This window comes from Entelurus aequoreus, linkage group LG14, assembly GCF_033978785.1.
Source record: "Entelurus aequoreus isolate RoL-2023_Sb linkage group LG14, RoL_Eaeq_v1.1, whole genome shotgun sequence".
In the NCBI taxonomy this organism is placed as follows: Eukaryota; Metazoa; Chordata; class Actinopteri; order Syngnathiformes; family Syngnathidae; genus Entelurus; species Entelurus aequoreus.
The window spans coordinates 57,413,677-57,435,746 of record NC_084744.1 but is presented as its reverse complement, the minus strand read 5'-3'; the positions used below and the strand labels follow the sequence as shown (position 1 = coordinate 57,435,746).

The 22,070-nt window shown below is 40.4% G+C and overlaps 1 protein-coding gene across 1 annotated transcript in view; it reads left to right on the top strand.

Moving 5' to 3' along the window:
• Positions 1-203: 203 nt before the first annotated feature.
• The window catches only part of oxsr1a (oxidative stress responsive kinase 1a), a 38,098-nt gene continuing 16,231 nt past the window's right edge, over positions 204-22,070 (top strand). Inside the window, exons 1-7 of the mRNA XM_062070302.1 lie at positions 204-450; positions 6,214-6,326; positions 9,910-10,018; positions 19,267-19,408; positions 19,673-19,728; positions 19,826-19,935; positions 21,630-21,731. Coding sequence (XP_061926286.1) covers positions 381-450; positions 6,214-6,326; positions 9,910-10,018; positions 19,267-19,408; positions 19,673-19,728; positions 19,826-19,935; positions 21,630-21,731 — 702 coding nt within the window. The 5' untranslated portion in view covers positions 204-380. The remainder of the gene's footprint in view (positions 451-6,213; positions 6,327-9,909; positions 10,019-19,266; positions 19,409-19,672; positions 19,729-19,825; positions 19,936-21,629; positions 21,732-22,070) is intronic.

Here is a 22,070-nt window from a genome sequence, read left to right as displayed (position 1 = left end):
CAAAGCCGAAGTGCTATCGATCGCTGTCAACGACGTAAGAGGAAACATGACCACGGAAGGTTTTTGTAGAGGGAAGACATTTCACTGATCTATGCTTTCATTTCCCAATCCCTCGAACACGCCCCGGAACCACGAGTGTACCACGTCGGTACACCCAAGATGGCGGCCTCTTTGTTCCCTCTGACGCGCGATGACGTCACGCCTTACGTCAGTGGCGCGTAAAAGTTGTGTTGACAGAGGCGAGCAGCATTTGTCGCCGAACAGCCGCAGTCGCTGCCGAATGGAGTAAAAAAAACCCCAGCGCGATAATTCAGCCAACGCCTTGGGGAAAGAAAACAAGAAAAACTAACCCCTGCTTGAACGTCCCGACGAACGACGTTATGGCCGACGAGCAGTCCTCGCAGTCCTGGACCATCGACCGGGACGACTACGTCCTCAACGAGGTGATCGGTTAGTAGCCCCGCTTGCTAACGTTAGCCCATGCTAGCCTTCCGCGGTGCTAACTGCGCTAGCCCCGAGTGGGGTTTGCGTGGAACTCGCACGCCGAAGGCCGGCCGCGACGCGTCGTTTTCACGGTCGAATGTTTACAAGTCGGGGGGCCCCCGGCCAGTTTGGACAACATGGCCCCGAGACAGTTTGGAAGGAATTCGCCCAAGAAGCTAAAAGGGGCTCGTTTGGTAGCCGCCAGTGCGCTAGATCTCAGGAGTGGGTGGTGCCCTAAGTACACTTCTTTAAGTACACTTACTTTATTTTATACACGTCCTGGCAACACCACTGAGTGCGACATGTACAGTCAAAGTAACAGGAACATAATACAAATGATGCATAATACAAAAATGCCTCATCATAATACAGAAACACACCTGCATATTTTTTTTTAAAGATAAAAATGCTGAGTTATTCACTATATTGCCAAAAGTATTTGGCCACCTGCCTTGCTTGACTCACATATGAACTTGAAGTGCCATCCCATTCCTAACCCACAGGGTTCAACATGATGTCAAACCACTCTCTCCCCAACTCTCCTGGGAAGGCTGTCCACAATGTCGCGGAGTGTGTTTTTTCCCCCACCATTTATTCCAAAAGCGCATTTGGTGAGGTCACACACTGATGTTGGTCGAGAAGGCCTGGCTCTCGGTCTCCGTTCTACAAACCCCGTTTCCGTATGAGTTGGGAAATTGTGTTAGATGTAAATATAAACGGAATACAATGATTTGCAAATCCTTTCCAACCCATATTCAGTTGAATGCACTACAAAGACAACATATTTGATGTTCAAACTCATAAACTTTTTGCAAATAATAATTAACTTAGAATTTCATGGCTGCAACACGTGCCAAAGTAGTTGGGAAGGGGCATGTTCACCACTGTGTTACATGGCCTTTCCTTTTAACAACACCCAGTAAACGTTTGGGAACTGAGGAGACACATTTTTGAAGCTTCTCAGGTGGAATTCTTTCCCATCCTTGCTTGATGTACAGCTTAAGTTGTTCAACAGTCCGGGGGTCTCCGTTGTGCTATTTTAGGCTTCATAATGCGCCACACATTTTCAATGGGAGACAGGTCTGGACTACAGGCAGGCCAGTCTAGTACCCGCACTCTTTTACTATGAAGCCACGTTGATGTAACACGTGGCTTGGCATTGTCTTGCTGAAATAAGCAGGGGCGTCCATGGTAACGTTGCTTGGATGGCAACATATGTTGCTCCAAAACCTGTATGTACCTTTCAGCATTAATGGTGCCTTCTCAGATGTGTAAGTTACCCATGTCTTGGGCACTAATACACCCCCATACCATCACAGATGCTGGCTTTTCAACTTTGCGCCTATAACAATCCGGATGGTTCTTTTCCTCTTTGGTCCGGAGGACACAACGTCCACAGTTTCCAAAAACAATTTGAAATGTGGACTCGTCAGACCACAGAACACTTTTCCACTTTGTATCAGTCCATCTTAGATGAGCTCAGGCCCAGCGAAGCCGACGGCGTTTCTGGGTGTTGTTGATAAACGGTTTTCGCCTTGCATAGGAGAGTTTTAACTTGCACTTACAGATGTAGCGACCAACTGTAGTTACTGACAGTGGGTTTCTGAAGTGTTCCTGAGCCCATGTGGTGATATCCTTTACACACTGATGTTGCGTGTTGATGCAGTACAGCCTGAGGGATGGAAGGTCACAGGCTTAGCTGCTTACCTGCAGTGATTTCTCCAGATTCTCTGAACCCTTTGATGATATTACGGAGCGTAGATGGTGAAATCCCTAAATTCCTTGCAATAGCTGGTTGAGAAAGGTTTTTCTTAAACTGTTCAACAATTTGATCACGCATTTGTTGACAAAGTGCTGACCCTCGCCCCATCCTTGTTTGTGAATGACTGAGCATTTCATGGAATCTGCTTTTATACCCAATCATGGCACCCACCTGTTCCCAATTTGCCTGTTCACCTGTGGGATGTTCCAAATAAGTGTTTGATGAGCATTCCTCAACTTTATCAGTATTTATTGCCACCTTTCCCAACTTCTTTGTCACGTGTTGCTGGCATCAAATTCTAAAGTTAATGATTATTTGCACACAAAAAAAAAGTTTATCAGTTTGAACATCAAATATGTTGTCTTTGTAGCATATTCAACTGAATATGGGTTGAAAATGATTTGCAAATCATTGTATTCCGTTTATATTTACATCTAACACCATTTCCCAACTCATATGGAAACGGGGTTTGTAATTCATCCCAAAGGTGTTTTGTCGGGTCCAGGTCAGGACTCTGTGCAGGCCAGTCAAGTTCACCCACACCGGACTCTGTCATCCATGTCTTTATGGACCTTACTTGGTGAACTGGTGCACAGTCATGTTGGAAGAGGAAGGGGCCCGCTCCAAACTGTTCCAACAAGGTTGGGAGCATGGAATTGTCCAAAAATGTTTTGGTATCCTGGAGCATTCAAAGTTCCTTTCACTGCAACTAAGGGGCCAAGCCCAACTCCTGACAAACAACCCCACACCATAATTCCAACTGACTGTGCAGAAAGTCTTTGCACTATGCGCTTCAGCATCCGCTGACCCCTCTCTTGTCAGTTTACGTGGCCTACCACTTGGCTGAGTTGCTGTTGTTCCCAAAATCTTCACTTTTCTTATAATAAAACCGACAGTTGACTTTGGAATATTTAGAAGCCAGGAAATTTCACGACTGGATTTGTTGCACTGGTGGCATCCTATGACAGTTCCACGCTGGAAATCACTGAGAGCGGCCCATTCTTCTACCAATGTTTGTAGAAACAGTCTCCATGCCTAAGTTCTGGATTTTATACACCTGTGGCCGGGCCATGTGATTCGGACACCTGATTCTCATCATTTGGATGGGTGGCCAAATACTTTTGGCAATATAGTGTATCTGTAAACTATTAGATACAATGGTACTGTCCTCGAGCTGCACTGCGTCATACTGAGAGCCGTTCACTGAACTCCTTGAGGGTGGGAGATTTGGAAATCCAATCCAATTCTGCACCATAGTGAAAAGTAGTGTTGTCCCGGTACCAAAATGTGTTTTGGTACTTTTCGATACTTTTCTAAATTAGAGCGAGAGAGAGAGAGACTTAGACTTCCTTTTATTGTCATTCAAATTTGAACTTTACAGTACAGATAAGAACGGAATTTTGTAGCATTAGCTCTTTGTAGTTTGTGGCATTAGCTCTTTGTAGTGCAGGATAAAAGAGCAGTATGGTGCAGATATAAATAAATAGATTACTGTACAGATAAATATATTGCACTTATTGCATATGCATCCAAGTTTATGGATGTATGTTATATTGTCTTTATATTCCAGCGAGTTAATCCATTTTTGGGGGGGAATTGAGGGTATTATTATGATGCGTTCAAGAGTCTTATGGCCTGAGGGAAGAAGCTGTTACAGAACCTGGAGGTTCTACTACGGAGGCTGCGGAACCTCTTTCTAGAGTCCAGCAGTGAAAACAGTAAATAAAGAGGACCACAAAAATATGCATTACTGGCTTTATTGGGACAAAACAATATTAGGCTACATTAAACATGTTTCTTATTTCAAGTTTGTCCTTAAATAAAATAGTGAACATACGAGACAACTTGTCTTTTTCGTAGTAAAGCCAGGAGAACGGTACATTTCGGACTGCATGAGTGTGAAATTTGTTGGAGGAGGAATTATGGTGTGGGGTTGTTTTTCAAGAGTTGGGCTTGGCCCCTTAGTTCCAGTGAAAGGAACTTTGAATGCTCCAGGATACCAAAACAACCTTGTGTGAACAGTTTGGAGCGGGTCCCTTCCTCTTCCGACATGACTGTGCACCAGTGCACAAAGCAAGGTCCATAAAGACATGCATGACAGAGTCTGGTGTGGGTGAACTTGACTGGCCTGCACAGAGTCCTGACCTGAACCCGATATAACACCTTTTTTGGATGAATTAGAACGGAAACTGAGCGCCAGGCCTTCTCGACCAACATCAGTGTGTGACCTCACCAAATGCGCTTTTGGAAGAACGGTGGAAAATTCCTATAAACACACCCCGCAACCTTGTGGACAGCCTTCCCAGAAGAGTTGAAGCTGTGATAGCTGCAAAAGGTGGACAGACATCATATTGAACCCTATGGGTTAGGGATGGCACTTCAAGTTCATATGTGAGTCAAGGCAGGTGGCCAAATACTTTTGGCAATATAGTGTATATTATTTGCGTTGTAAACTAATTATGGCCAATAGTGCGTAAATAGTAGATAAAATATTACCTATATTTTTTTCACGTAAAAAAACCAAACAATTTCAAGGTGTGGTGGCTTTTATTTTGCCGTGGCACGATCTTACATGTAGGGCATTGGTTCTTAACCTTGTTGGAGGTACCGAACCCCACCAGTTTCATATGCGCATTCACCGAACCCTTCTTTAGTGAAAAATAAAAAACTTTTTTTTTTCAAATTCAAGAAAAAGTCACATGTTTTTTTTACTGGTGCACAAAATGAACCGTGCATGAACATCACCTTGTTTAAAGAACAAAACCAGCACCGTGCATGAACTCACAACATATTACACACCTTACACACGTTACCATGAATTGATTAACGTGGACCCCGACTTAAACAAGTTGAAAAACTTATTCGGGTGTTACCATTTAGTGGTCAATTGTACGGAATATGTACTGTACTGTGTCCTTTGCAATCTACTAGTAAAAGTTTCAATTGATCAATCAAACAACCTGCAAATCAGATAGAAAATTAGAGGGAACATTGTTTGGGGGTATCCATAATACGCCGATAGGGAGAAGTTTTTATTTACACAATAAGTCGGATGTGTCTTTACCTCCGTGGCGGAGGTTCCGCCGAACCCCTGAGCCCGACTCACCGAACCCCTAGGGTTCGATCGAACCCAGTTTAAGAACCACTGATGTAGGGGAAACCCTGCATTGTAGATCATACAGTATGTACAGTGTTTCCCATAAACTGCCAAGATACCTGTGGCGGTGGGGGCGTGGCTATGGGCGTGATCACCATGACATCATCGAGTAATTTGCATAATTTACTACAATGATATGATTTTCTCTAAAAAGGCTAAAAAAATGTATACTTACTAATTAATAATAACAGTTTTGTTTTAAACGTCCATCCATCCATCCATCCATTTTACAATATAATTACAACGCTTTATGTACATATTTATATATAGATTTGAACAATAAGTTATTCACTGAAATATATTTATTAATTGTGGTTCTTACAAAAAATATATCTTATAAAATATAAAAGCTAAAATGTCTCTTAAAGCTCTGCCCCTTTAATTAGTGCATACTAGATAATTTAACTTTAGCCTACTACTACAACCATATTATTTACCAGCAACATAAAGTGAAACAGAGGCAGAGGTGTCCTGCCACAGTCAGTAACAAATAAACAGAAAACAGTAGTGGTCAAATACAAATAAGGCAACAAGAGAAGTATCCTACACTTCTCTTTTGTAAAGTAAATCCGAACAGCCTATATGGGCATCTACATCAACTATATGATTTGCCTGAGAAGCTGGACAGGACAAAAAAAAAAAAAATTTTTTTTTAATTGTATTTTTTTATTTGTGGCGGACGTAATTCTTTCGTGGCGGGCCCGCCACAAATAAATGAATGCGTGGGAAACACTGATGTAGTAACATGTATACCAGTCATATTTTCGCCGACGATGGATGGCGTTGCTTCAAACCTTTTTGTTTTCCTCAGGCAGTGGAGCCACGGCGGTGGTCCAAGCAGCCTACTGCAAGCCCAGGAAGGAGAAGGTGGCCATAAAACGCATCAACCTTGAAAAATGTCAGACTAGCATGGATGAGCTGCTGGTAAGAAACCGGAGTGGAGTGTGTGACATTTCACATCTGTGGTGTGCGTATCTGTTTGATGGGAGAGTGGTGTCAAATAGTTTGGGCAGTGGGAAGGCTAATAGACCTTGACAGCGAGACCGCATGAAGTTGTTTGAGGGCGTAATAAAAAATAAAAACACATCTTATAATATTTCACAATTTTATGGTATTAATTAGTCACACTAGCAGATAACTTTTTACCAGCATTCCAGTTAAATTAATATTATTAATAGCCAACATGATTCCCTTTGCGTGACTTGGATAACACAAATAATTTTTTTGTACATACCCACCCAGACTCAGTGACTGAATATCATGGCCCCTTTCAACATTAGCAAAATGATTGCATATTTAGGACTTGTAGTCATAGCTTTGTTTTACTCTGCACAACAGGGGACAAAATATGAAAGGCATTACAGGAATGTAATTATGAATGGTAAACCGTGGTAAAACTCCCAAATTTTTACCGTTTTAGGTTAAAGTGATCATAAAACTCTGCGTGTTAGTGGCTGGCTAGCTTAAATGCTAACATAAATACAGGAGACATTAGCGTTAAAAATATTTACACACAAATATTTTATGTTTATTTACATACCTCAATTGTCTGTAACACGGCAGTAAAACGGCCGATCAAACAAAACAGAAGTAATCTTCATGGACCCACTAGCTTCACAAGCTCGCTCTCCAATCAGCTAAACAGACTCAATAACTCCACGGTGACGCTATGGACAATCGTCCATAGCGTCACCGCACGGAACGGCACTTGTACTTCCGGCTCAAAATAACAGCAGGAAACACTTGTAGGCATTTACCTGGCTGTCCAAAAGGTGGCGCCATAACACACTTTTAATCAAAACTATTTGCTTTCTGGTCGTCAGCGAAGAAAAATCGGTATAGCTCGGTTGGTAGAGCGGCCGTGCCAGCAACTTGAGGGTTCCAGGTTCGATTCCCGCTTCCGCTATCCTAGTCACTGCCGTTGTGTCCTTGGGCAAGACACTTTACCCACCTGCTCCCAAGGCCACCCACACTGCTTTAAATGTAACTTAGATATTGGGTTTCATTATGTAAAGCGCTTTGAGTCACTAGATAAAAGCGCTAATTATACGCTATATAAATATAATTCACTTCACACTTCACTAAAACTAGAGATGTCCGATAATGGCTTTTTTGCCGATATTCCGATATTGTCCAACTCTTAATTACCGATTCCGATATCAACCGATACCGATATATACAATCGTGGAATTAACACATTATTATGCCTAATTTTGTTGTGATGCCCCGCTGGATGCATTAAACAATGTAACAAGGTTTTCCAAAATAAATCAACTCAAGTTATGGAAAAAAAATGCCAACATGGCACTGCCATATTTATTATTGAAGTCACAAAGTGTATTATTTTTTTTTTTAACATGCCTCAAAACAGCAGCTCGGAATTTGGGACATGCTCTCCCTGAGAGAGCATGAGGAGGTTGAGGTGGGTGGGGGTAGGGGGTAGCAGGGGGTGTATATTGTAGCGTCCTGGAAGAGTTAGTGCTGCAAGGGGTTCTGGGTTTTTCTTCTGTTGTGTTTATGTTGCGTTATGGTGCGGATGTTCTCCCGAAATGTGTTTGCCTTTTTTGTTTGGTGTGGGTTCACAGTGTGGCGCGTATTTGTAACAGTGTTAAAGTTGTTTATACACAACCCTCAGTGTGACCTGTATGGCTGTTGACCAAGTATGCCTTGCATTCACTTGTGTGTGTGTGAAAAGCCGTAGATATTATGTGATTGGGCCGGCACGCAAAGGCAGTGCCTTTAAGGTTTAAGTCCTACATTTTACTTTTTGAAACTGATTCCGATAATTTCCGATACAACATTTTAAAGCATTTATCGGAGTTTTTGCGTTATTGTGAATTTGCACTAAATTAGTTTTGCTTGCAATTTCGTTGTACAATGTACAATGACAATAAAGATATATTCTATTCTATTCTAAAAATAATCCAGCTCTTAAAAAGCCAGAACAATATTTTTTGTTTCTTCTGGCAATAAAGTATATTGTGTCTATTTTATTGTATTTTTTATTTTTAAATAAAAGTTGGTTAACACATTAAGTACTTTTTGAGCACATTCAACAATATCGTAAAAACAATGGTAACCATGATATGACATCTTCATATCGTTGCATCCCTACCACGATAATAAACATATCGGTGTTTCCCATCAATTCATTGGTTTGTGGTGGCCCGCCACAGATACATTGGCACCATCAAAGGCTGCACAATTAATACATTTTTAATCAAGATTTCGATGTTGGCTTCTCATGATCATAAAAGTTAGTAATACAATCAAATAAAAACGACGTGCTTGCAGTTTCTTGAGCAAATTTAGAGAAATAAACGAGTCTGGGGGCTGGTGTATCTGATTTTTAGGTACACTAATACAAAACCTTACAATAATGTCTGATTGAATGCTAAAAACGTTACGACAGACTGTCTTCAAAAACGGAATGGAATTTGAGGTTTTTTTACTGAATGAGACGCCCAGAATGTACATGAAAATAAAGAAAGTGGGATTTACAATACAGTGTTTCCCATAAACTGCCAAGATACCTGTGGCGGTGGGGGCGTGGCTATGGGCGTGGTCACAATGACATCATCGAGTAATTTGCATAATTTACTACGATGATATGATTTTCTCTAAAAAGGCTCAAAAAATGTATACTTACTAATTAATAATAACAGTTTTGTTTTAAACGTCCATCCATCCATCCATTTTACAATATAATTACAACACTTTATGTACATATTTATATACAGATTTGAACAATAAGTTATTCACTGAAATATATTTATTAATTGTGGTTCTTACAAAAAATATATCTTATAAAATATAAAAGCTAAAATGTCTCTTAAAGCTCTGCCCCTTTAATTAGTGCATACTAAATAATTTAACTTTAGCCTACTACTACAACCATATTATTTACCAGCAACATAAAGTGAAACAGAGGCAGAGGTGTCCTGCCACAGTCAGTAACAAATAAACAGAAAACAGTAGTGGTCAAATACAAATAAGGCAACAAGAGAAGTATCCTACACTTCTCTCTTGTAAAGTACATCTGAACAGCCTATATGGGCATCTACATCAACTATATGATTTGCCTGAGAAGCTGGACAGGACAAAAAAACAAACAAAAAAATAAATAAAAAAATATTTTATTTATTTGTGGCGGACCGCCACAAATAAATGAATGTGTGGGAAACACTGCAATATTAGCTATGACTGATAAAACACTGAATACTGACACTTTAATTTGTGAATAATTAATTGTGTTATTAATCGTGATTTCAATATCAATCAAAGTAATTTTTTCCATGATCGTTGAGCCCTACTACCAACACAAATTGATCAAGTGCTACCTGCTGCCCTCGCTCATTAACATTTTTTGAGACTGTGTAAAGGTAAAATGCCATTCCAACTATGTACTGTAAATGGCCTTGTAACTCTGCTTTCACACGCCTATCTGCATGAAATCATACTTGAAGCATGGCCACTAACTTGTGTTGCACGTCTTGGGACATTGCAGAAGGAGATTCAAGCGATGAGCCAGTGCCACCACCCTAACATCGTCTCCTACTACACCTCCTTTGTGGTAAAGGATGAACTGTGGCTGGTCATGAAGCTGCTCAGCGGTGGTGAGTACCCGCTAAATGTACAACTGGGGAATAAAGTACCGGTACTCGTATACACTGGAGTTTACCATTAGACTGAATGTGGCGCTCTCTAGAAAGACACCCTCTGCAATAGATATAAACAAATCAAGGCTTTCTTTCTTTAAACGTGGTAGGATTGTTTAACTGCACAAGCAAAGCCGCTTGTAACCTGTTGCTGCCAAGGAAGAATACAGTAAGGCAGTGATTTATGCATTTATTTAAAGCTTCTGAGGGTTATGGAAAAGTGGTTTAGATTAAAATTCACTGGTCTAACCTTGACCACAATGAATGCCCTGACTGGTGCTGATTGAAGACAAATAACTACAGCATCAGGGTTTGCGTGAGTCATTAATAAGCCGTACAATTCATTAAATAGATTTTGTTAAAATAAAGGCCTTAAATTACATTAAAAATTAAAGCTGCAAGCAGTGATGGACGGGACCGACTTTGAGAGCTCATAAAATCCAAACCGGAGGAGTAATTAAAACTCTTTCATCAACTTTTAATCAGAAGGGTTCAATCTCTCTCCTGTGCTAATTTGAAGCCGACACAACAAACGCGCTCAGAGGAGATAATGTTTGAAAAAAGGTGACTGTTTTTACTCAACTTTTTTTTTATTAGATCGCAATTTTCGCCAGTCCTGATGTGTGTGTCCAATTTGGTGAGTTTTGAAGCATGTTACGGGGGTCAAAGTACAGCTCAAAGAGGCGGCGGTATAATAATAAAACGCTACAAATTCAATAGGGTCCTCTGTCCCAAAGGGACTCGGTCCCTAATAATAAATATGATGTCCAAAGGCATTAAAAAAATCAAACAATTGTAGGCCTGGGCTAATAGTCAATAGGTCAAATAATTTAACGATAAATGAAAATGAACTTGACAAATTGCTATGTCTGTGTTTTTTGCTTCGTCTCTGGCTTTTTATCAATCAATCAATGTTTATTTATATAGCCCTAAATCACAAGTGTCTCAAAGGGCTGCACAAGCCACGACGACATCCTCGGTTCAGAGCCCACAAAAGGGCAAGGAAAAACTCACAACCCAGTGGGATGTCAATGTGAATGACTATGAGAAACCTTGGAGAGGACAGCAGATGTGGGTGACCCCCCCCCCCCCCCCCGCCCCCTCTAGGGGAGACCGGATGCAATGGACGTCGAGTGGGTCTAGCGTAATATTGTGAAAGTCCAGTCCATAGTGGATCTAACATAATAGTGAGAGTCCAGTCCATAGTGGGGCCAACAGGACACCGTCCCGAGCGGAGACGGGTCAGCAGCGCAGAGATGTCCCCAACCGATGCACAGGCGAGCGGTCCACCCCGGGTCCCGACTCTGGACAGCCAGCACTTCATCCATGGCCACCGGACCTGTGCCCCGCCCAACCCCCCTCCACAAGGGAGAGGGGGGCAGAGGAGAAAAGAAAAGAAACGGCAGATCAACTGGTCTAAAAAGGGGGTCTATTTAAAGGCTGGAGTATACAAATGAGTTTTAAGATGGGACTTAAATGCTTCTACTGAGGTAGCATCTCTAACTGTTACCGGGAGGGCATTCCAGAGTACTGGAGCCCCAATAGAAAACGCTCTATAGCCCGCAGACTTTTTTTGGGCTCTGGGAATCACTAATAAGCCGGAGTTCTTTGAACGCAGATTTCTTGCCGGGACATATGGTACAATACAATCGGCAAGATAGGATGGAGCTAGACCGCGTAGCATTTTATACGTAAGTAGTAAAACATCATCACACTGTTTACAGAAAACAAAATAAAGGCCTTCAAAGAAAAGAACACCACGCCTACAGTCAAACATGGTGGAGGTTCACTGATGTTTTGGGGTTGCTTTGCTGCTTCTGGTACCAAATGCCTTGACTGTGTGCATGGCATCATGAAATCTGAGGACTACCAAAGAGTTTGGGGGGGATAATGTAGGGCCCGGTGTCAGAAAGCTGGGTCTCCGTCAGAGGTCATGGGTCTTCCAGCAGGACACCGACTGCAGCAGCTTTTTAAGCCAAAGGGTTTAAAGGCCTACTGAAAGCCACTACTATCGACCACGCAGTCTGATAGTTTATATATCAATGATGAAATCTTAACATTGCAACACATGCCAATACGGCCGGGTTAACTTATAAAGTGACATTTTAAATTTCCCGCTAAACTTCCGGTTAAAAACTCCTTTGGATATAACGTATGCGTGGGACGTAGCCAGTAGAACAGAGGTATGGCTCCCCCATTGAGGCCAATACAAAAAGCTCTGTTTTCATTTCATAATTCCACAGTATTCTGGACATCTGTGTTGGTAAATCTTTTGCAATTTGTTTAATGAACAATGGAGATGGCAAAGAAGAAAGTTGTAGGCGGGATCGGTGTATTAGCGGCTGGCTGTAGCAACACAACAAGGAGGACTTACTTGGATAGCAGACGCGCTAGCCCATGCTAGCCACCAACCGATGCTAGCCGCCAACCGCATCTGTGATCGGGTGAAGTCCTTCGTTGCGCCGTCGATCGCTGGAACGCAGGTGAGCACGGGTGTTGATGAGCAGATGAGGGCTGGCTGGCGTAGGTGGAGCGCTAATGTTTTTATCATAGCTCTGTGAGGTCCGGTTGCTAAGTTGCTAAGTTTGCTTCAGCGTCGTTAGCAACAGCATTGTTAAGCTTTGCCAGGCTGAGAATTATTAACCGTGTAGTTACATGCACATGGTTTAAAAGTACCGGTATTGTTGATCTTCTGTCTATCCTTCCAGTCAGGGGTTTATTTCTTTTGTTTCTATCTGCATTTGAGCCAGATGCTATCACGTTAGCTCCGTAGCTAAAGAGCTTCGCCGATGTATTGTCGTGGAGATAAAAGTCACTGAATGTCCATTTTGCGTTCTCGACTCTCATTTTCAAGAGGATATAGTATCCGAGGTGGTTTAAAATACAAATCCGTGATCCACAATAGAAAAAGGAGAGAGTGTGGAATCCAATGAGCCAGCTTGTACCTAAGTTACGGTCAGAGCGAAAAAAGATATGTCTTTCACTGCATTCTAGTCCTTCACTCTAACGTTCCTCATCCACGAATCTTTCATCCTCGCTCAAATTAATGGGGTAATCGTCGCTTTCTCGGTCCGAATCGCTCTAGCTGCGTTGAAAACAATAGGAAAATATGAGGAGGTGAACAACTGACTACGTCACGCTACTTCCGGTAGGGGCAAGGCTTTTTTTTTTATCAGCGACCAAAAGTTGCGAACTTTATCGTCGTTGTTCTATACTAAATCCTTTCAGCAAAAATATGGCAATATCGCAAAATGATCAAGTATGACACATAGAATGGATCTGTTCTCCCCGTTTAAATAAAAAAAAATCATTTCAGTAGGCCTTTAAATGAAGTGTTGGAAAAAAGTGGCTGCTTATATTCCGATATTTTTGGTAACAAAAAAAACAACATTCTAAAAAGCCAGATTTATGTGGGGTAGCAAATGATTTAATTCCTGACAAAACAGTGTCACTACTGTGAAAATCAATAACGTTTATATTTACTTTCATTTACGTGCTTTCTGCTCAGCCCAATTGTGGTCGGCACCACACTTTAGTTTCGAGGACTATACACGCCTTAGCCCTCAGCCCTTCCCTTAACCTTAACAGAGGAATGCGATACCACTTGCCCTACATGAACATGCAGAACTGAGGGCGACGAGTTAAAACAAGGAATTTGCTCCGGTTAAGAGAGCCCGCGAGTGCTGCTCGCGGTCCGCCACTTTTAATGGGCTCGGATTGCTTCAAAGATTAGTTCTACCTTATGCTCCCTGCCGATGTAAAGGGAGGAGGGCCGACCAGGCAGTTTGCCAGAACACATAATATAGTTAGGCTGCAGAGTCAAGACAGTGTGACATGTTGTGCTGCAAAGCTGTCTCGCACGTGTGTGATTGTTGTAAATAAAGTTCTTAGACATGACACCAGTTTCAGTACTAGAGGTGGGGGGAAAAATATTAAAGTCTGTGATGCATCAGGATTAGAACGTGGACGATGCTGAATCAATGATCACAAGTCCAATTATCGGTTGTTTACGTATGTTTAAGGCGATTTTTAAATGCAGATCTAGCTCGGACACACATGGAGGAGATAGCTATCTTGAATATGAAGTAGAGATAATGGCTTTTTTGCCGATATCCGATATTCTGATATTGTCCAACTCTTAATTACCGATTCCGATATCAACCGATACCGATATATACATACAGTTGTGAAATTAACACATTATTATGCCTAATTTTGTTGTGATGCCCCGCTGGATGCATTAAACAATGTAACACGTTTTTCCAAAATAAATCAACTCAAGTTATGGAAAAAAAATGCCAACATGGCACTGCCATATTTATTATTGAAGTCACAAAGTGCATTATTTTTTTTAACATGCCTCAAAACAGCAGCTTGGAATTTGGGACATGCTGTCCCTGAGAGAGCATGAGGAGGTTGAAGTGGGGGTAGCGGGGAGTTAGTGCTGCAAGGGGTTCTGGGTATTTGTTCCGTTGTGTTCATGTTGTGTTACGGTGCAGATGTTCTCCCGAAATGTTTGTCATTCTTGTTTGGTGTGGGTTCACAGTGTGGCGCATATTTGTAACACTGTTAAAGTTGTTTATACGGCTACCCTCAGTGTGACCTGTATGGCTGTTGACCAAGTATGCTTTGCATTCACTTGTGTGTGTGAAAAGCCGTAGATATTATGTGATTGGGCCGGCACGCAAAAGCCGTGCCTTTAAGGTTAATTGGCACTCTGTACTTCTCCCTACGTCCGTGTACACAGCGGCGTTTTAAAAAGTCATGAATTTTAATTTTCGAAACAAGATACCGATAATTTCCGATTTTACATTTTAAAGCATTTGTCGGCCGATAATATCGGCAGTCCGATATTATCGGACATCTCTAATGTGAAGTAGTGCAACAAAAAAATAATAAATGCTTAGTCCACTTTAACGGAAGGTTAATAATACCGACGTTATTGCAGAGAGTAGTGTTGTAACGATACCAATATTCAATACTTTTCAGTACTTTTCTAAATAAAGGGGACCACAAAAAATTTCATTATTGGCTTTATTTTAACAAAAAATCTTAGGGTACATTAAACATATGTTTATTATTGCAGTTAAGTCCTTAAATAAAATAGTGAACATACTAGACAACTTGTCTTTTAGTAGTAAGTAAACAAAGACTCCTAATTAGTCCGCTGACATATGCAGTAACATATTGTGTCATTTATCTACCTATTATTTTGTCAACATTATTAAGGACAAGTGGTAGAAAATGAATTATTAATCTACTTGTTCATTTACTATTAATATCTGCTTACTTTCTCTTTTAACATGTTCTATCTACACTTCTGTTAAAATGTAATGATCACTTATTCTTCTGTTGTTTGATACTTTACATTAGTTTTGGAGGACACCACAAATTTAGGTATCAATCCGATACCAAATAGTTACAGGATCATACATTGGTCATATTCAAAGTCCTCATGTGTCCAGGGACATATTTCCTGACTTTATAAACATAATATACATTTAAAAAAAACATAAAAGATGTTGTGATGCCAAAAAATATTAGTAGTATCAACTAGATACTAGGTGTAGATCCATCAATGGCGTCTGTTTACATTGTGATGCCGGTGAGCTACGGTGTGTAATGAAGCATGTTTAGCTATTCCTCGTCCTGCAGTGATAATGATACTTGTAAGAAACTTACTTTATTTGTCGCCATAGAGACCAGGATTAGTGATTTAGAAGTCGCTAAAACACTGCCGACGGACCTGAGGGTGTTTCCGTGTTAAAACTTCACCTTTATCGTTAGTTTTTAAGCCAAAATGCGTCCGTTCTCCCTTTTCTGTCTACACACTGTGTCTGCTTGTAAGTACTCCGTGATTGTGTGCCGCCGAACATGCTCGTCTGCTCGTAAAACCAGCAATGACACGACGTGACTTCGACGCGGGAGGGTGGTGGACCGGTACGTTTTAGAGACTGTATAGTACCGAAAATGATTCGTTAGTATCGCGGTACTATACTAATACTGGTATACCGTACAACCCTAGCAGAGAGTAATTAGCTAAGAGGAAATTTGCAAAGATATATTAAGTCATGAGAGACATTAATATACACAATAAACACTTTCAGCCATAGATATGAATGAGTAGATGGTTGACATGTCTTTGAGCCGCAGGTTTATGGCCGTTGTGGGCAAAGTGTCTGAGCATTTTGTGGTTTTAGAAGGCAAGACAATTAAATGAAGGATGCCTGCTCACCGAGTAGGGACATTTATTTATTTTATCACTTAGAGGTGTCTGCAGTTCTCACATATCTACTCTTACATATATATATATATATATATATATATATATATATATATATATATATATATATATATATATATATATATATACAGTGTTTCCCATAAACTGCCAAGATACCTGTGGCGGTGGGGGCGTGGCTATGGGCGTGGTCACCATGACATCATCGAGTAATTTGCATAATTTACTACAATGATATTATTGTCTCTAAAAAGGCTCAAAAAATGTATACTTACTAATTAAAAATAACAGTTTTGTTTTAAACGTCCATCCATCCATCCATCCATCCATCCATCCATCCATCCATCCATCCATCCATCCATCCATTTTACAATATAATTACAACACTTTATGTACATATTTATATACAGATTTGAACAATAAGTTATTCACTGAAATATATTTATTAGTTGTGGTTCTTACAAAAAACATATCTTATAAAATATAAAAGCTAAAATGTCTCTTAAAGCTCTGCCCCTTTAATTAGTGCATACTAAATAATTTAACTTTAGTCTGCTACTACAATGATATTATTTACCAGCAACATAAAGTGAAACAGAGGCAGAGGTGTCCTGCCACAGTCCGTAACAAATAAACAGAAAACAGTAGTGGTCAAATACAAATAAGGCAACAAGAAAAGTATCCTACACTTCTCTTTTGTAAAGTAAATCTGAACAGCCTATATGGCCATCTACATCAACTATATGATTTGCCTGAGAAGCTGGACAGGAATTTTTTTATTTGTGGCGGACGTAATTCTTTCGTGGCGGGCCGCCACAAATAAATGAATGTGTGGGAAACACTGCTATATATATATATATATATATATATATATATATATATATATATATATATATATATATATATATATATAATGTGCTGTAACATCCGAAATGACGCTTTAGCCAAAGGAGGAGACCTTTCTACATTTTATTGATCATTAAATATATTACATTTATTATATATAATATACAAAATAGTAAAAATATAATATTGATGTACAATATATTAATTGAAGATGCATAAATAATCAATTAGTAATCAAAATCATAGTCCCTGACTGGTTATCGAATCGTTAGGTACCCAAAGATTTCCACCTCTAGTCAGTACTTTGGTAAAGAAGGTGAGAAACCCTACTGAGTGAAAAGGTGGTTTTCAATAAATGTAAAGTTGATAGATGTTCATTCATCCATTTCCATGTACATCTGTAGTTATCTGTAAAATGTGTTTTTTGTAAACGTTTTTGATTGTCTGGAACGGATTAGTCTGATTTGGAAAACTGTTTCAGCTTTAGTACGATTTGGCTTTCAAAGGACCCTTTGGAACGTACAGTACAGGCCAAAAGTTTGGACACACCTTCACATTCAATGTGTTTTCATTATTTCCATGACTATTTACATTGTAGATTGTCACATTAAAACTATGAATGAACACATGTAGAGTTATGTACTTAACAAAACAAGGTGAAATAACTGAAAACCTGTTTTATATTCTAGTTTCTTCAAAATAGCCACCCTTTGCTCTGATTACTGCTTTGCACTTGGCATTCTCTCCATGAGCCTAAAGAGGAAGTCACCTGGAATGGGTTTCACTTCACAGGTGTGCCTTATCAGGGTTGAGTAGTGGAATGTCTTGCTTTATCAATGGGGTTGGGACCATTAGTTGTTTAGTGAATCAGAAGGTGTGTCCAAACGTTTGGCCTGTACTGTATAATAACCAAAACCAAGGTCACTCTGTACGTGTCTATATACACAGTCGTGGTCAAAAGTGTACATAGACTTGTAAAGAACATAATGTCATGGCTGTCTTGAGTTTCCAATAGTTTCTACAACTCTTATTTTTTTGTGATAGAGTGATTGGAGCACATACTTGTTGGTCACAAAAAACATTCATGAAATTTGGTTCTTTTATGAATTTATTATGCGTCTACTGAAAATGTGAGCAAATCTGCTGAGTCAAAAGTATACATACAGCAATGTTAATATTTGCTTACATGTCCCTTGGCAAGTTTCACTCCGATAAGACGCTTTTGGTAGCCACCCACAAGCTTCTGGCAAGCTTCTGGTTACATTTTTGACCACTCGTCTTGAAAAAATTGGTGCAGTTCAGCTACATTTTTTGTTTTTTCTGACTTGGACTTGTTTCTTCAGCACAGGACTTTGGGAAGGCCATTGTAAAACCTTCATTCTAGCCTGATTTAGCCATTCCTTCACCACTTTTGACGTGTGTTTGGGGGTCATTGTCCTGTTGGAACACCCAACTGCGCCCAAGACCCAACCTCCGCGCTGATGATTTTAGCTTGTCCTGAAGAATTTGGAGGTAATCCTCCTTTTACTCTCTGTAAAGCACCAGTTCCATTGGCAGCAAAACAGGCCCAGAGCGTAATACTACGACCACCATGCTTGATGGTGTTCCTGGGATTAAAGGCCTCACCTTTTCTCCTCCAAACATATTGCTGGGTATTGTGGCCAAACAGCTCCATTTTTGTTTCATCTGACATCACATGGACAAAGATAAGACCTTCTGGAGGAAAGTTCTGTGTTCAGTTGTAGAAATGATTGGAAACTCAAGACAGCCATGACATTATGTTCTTTACAAGTGTATGTAAACTTTTGACCACGACTGTATATATTGTAGCGCTTACTTACAAACACAGCAACATGGGTAAAACAATACTTCTCAACTAACAACTATAGCACATAAAAGGACACGTTGAAAAGAAAAGGTGAACTGATTCTATTATGTGAACGTTGTACTGGCCAATCACAAATGATTCCACCTGTAACATGAACAGGATGTCGCATCTTGTGTGAACTGCTTAATCCCTTGGCCAAAAAGTGGTCACATGATCAGCATGTCTCGTGACAACCACACCACCTATATATCGCTCTCTCTCTCTCTCTCTCTCTCTCTCTCTCCCTCTCAGGCTCAGTCTTAGACATCATCAAACACATCATCTCACGTGGCGAGCACAAGTCCGGCGTTTTGGACGAGGCCTGCATTGCCACCATATTGAAGGAAGTGTTGGAAGGGCTGGAGTACCTTCACAAAAATGGACAAATTCACCGGTGAGACAGCAGTCTGGTTTTGCTCTGTTGTGGCATATGCGCATACGGTAAAGTGATTACATCGCATTTCCACTTGTTGTGCACAGTCCTTTCCTGTATATATGACCACGCAGGTTGAACTGGACCTCAGTCCATGAATTAATAACACATGAATAAATAATTGAGAAGGCTTGTTTCGCCGGAGTGTTCTGCCTTAGAATTTGTCATCTCATGCTCGCGTAAATCAACAAACCGCGTCTGATTAATTCTCCTCTTTACTCGCAGTGATCTAAAGGCTGGAAATATCCTTCTTGGGAATGATGGCTCAGTTCAAATTGCTGGTACAGTCTTTTGGATGTTCTACATCTGCTTGAAAGTCTTGGTTTTCATTTGTATAATATTGTGAAACAAATGTGTCTCTTTATTTTTTACCCCCAGATTTTGGTGTGAGTGCCTTTCTAGCGGCCGGTGGAGATATGACCAGGAATAAAGTCCGGAAGACGTTTGTGGGGACGCCGTGCTGGATGGCTCCTGAGGTCATGGAACAGGTGGCTGACTTGTCTTGTAGACCAGTGTTTTTCAACCTTTTTTAAGCCAAGGCACATTTTTTTGTGTTGGAAAAAATCCGGAGGCACACCACCAGTAGACATCATTAAAAAAACAAAACTCAGTTGACAGTAAAAAAACGAAACTCAGTTGACAGTAAAAAGTCGTTGTCGCAATTGTTGGATATGACTTTAAACCAGACCTGGGCAAATTAAGGCCCGGGGGCCACATGTGGCCCGTGAAGCTTTTCAATCTGGCCCGCCGGACATTCCCAAATCATTTTTTTAGATCTTTATGATGGAAGAAGTAGCTGCCATTATGATGTGCAGTCATGTTTTCTAATGACCGTAAATCTTCAACTATACTAAGTCTTTCAATGGTTGGCATCTGCGCTTTTGGATGATATACTAGTTACTATGGTAATCTAATTAGTTACAATGGTCATCTAATTAGTTACTATGGTAATCTACGTCACAGCAGCTCAGACGAGGCACCAAGCAGTGTGGGCGGAGAGCGTTTCCACAGACGCGGAAGGAGGCTTTCACAACAAAGTTCTAAAGCTTAGTGATATATCAGATTGTAGGTGGGTTTATTTTGTACCCTTTGCGTTCATATTTCACTGTTTGTTGCGTTTCACTTGATTGTAAAATGTGTCGATCGAAAGGGGGTGTGACGTTCATATTTTGTCAATATTCAGTGTTTTATCCTTCATAGAAAAAATTTAAATTCCTTTACGTTTTTTAAGGCGGTCTGTCATAACGTTTTTAGCATTCAATCAGACATTATTGTGAGGTTTTGTATTAGTGTTTCTAAAAATAGATATGCCGGCCCCCAGACACATTTTGTTTCTCTAAATGTGGCCCCTGAGTCAAAATAATTGCCCAGGCCTGCTTTAAACCATAACCAAGCATGCATCAATATAGCTCTTGTCTCAAAGTAGGTGTACTGTCACCACCTGTCACATCACCCCCTGACTTATTTGGAGTTTATTGCTGTTTTCCTGTGTGTAGTGATTTAGTTCTTGTCTTGCGCCCTTATTTTGGTGGCTTTTTTCTGTTTTGTTGGTGTTTTCCTGTAGCAGTTTCATGTCTTCCTTAAACGCTATTTCCCGCATCTACTTTGTTTTAGCAATGAAGAAGATTTTAGTTGTTTTTATCGTTCTTCGTAGGGACATTGTTGATTGTCATGTCATGTTCGGATGTACTTTGTGGACGCCGTCTTTGCTCCACAGTAAGTCTTTGCTGTCGTCCAGCATTCGGTTTTTGTTTACTTTGCAGCCAGTTCAGTTTTAGTTTTGTTCTGCATAGCCTTCCCTAAGCTTCAATGCCTTTTCATAGGGGCACTCACCTTTTGTTTATTTTTGGTTTAAGCATTAGATACGTTTTTACCGGCACGCTGCCTCCCACGGTTTCCGACACCTTCAAAGCAATTAGCTAAATGCTGCCACCTACTGATATGGAAGAGTATTACACGGTTACTCTGCCGAGCTCTAGACAGCACAGACACTCAACAACAACACATCATTTGCAGACTATAATTACTGGTTTGCAAAAAATATTTTTAACCCATATAGGTGAAATTAGATAATCTCCCATGGCACACCAGACTGTATTTCACGGCACACTGGTTGAAAAACACTGTTGTAGACAACTTCCTTGGTTTTTGTCCAAGTGGTCCTACTGTTCTCTTTCTCTAGGTCCGTGGCTACGACTTTAAAGCTGACATCTGGAGTTTTGGGATCACCGCCATTGAGCTGGCCACCGGAGCGGCACCCTATCACAAGTACCCACCAATGAAGGTAACCGTGTACATGTTTGTAGTTTTAAATTAGACTACAGTGGAACCTCTCCCATATCTATCTCTTTTTGTCCAATTTACAATCATTAAAGCTTTAACTGCAGAGTCAAATTTTGAAAACGTACACAACCCAAAACCAGTGAATAAATAAAAATAAAAGCAGAATACAATGATTTGCAAATCCTTTTCTATTTATTTTTAATTGAATGTGCTGCACAGACAAGATATTTAATGTTTGAACTGAGAAACGTAATTTTTTTTTCAAATAATCATGACCTTTGAATTTAATGGCAGCAACACATTGCAAGGGGCATGTTCACCACTGTGTTACATGGCCTTT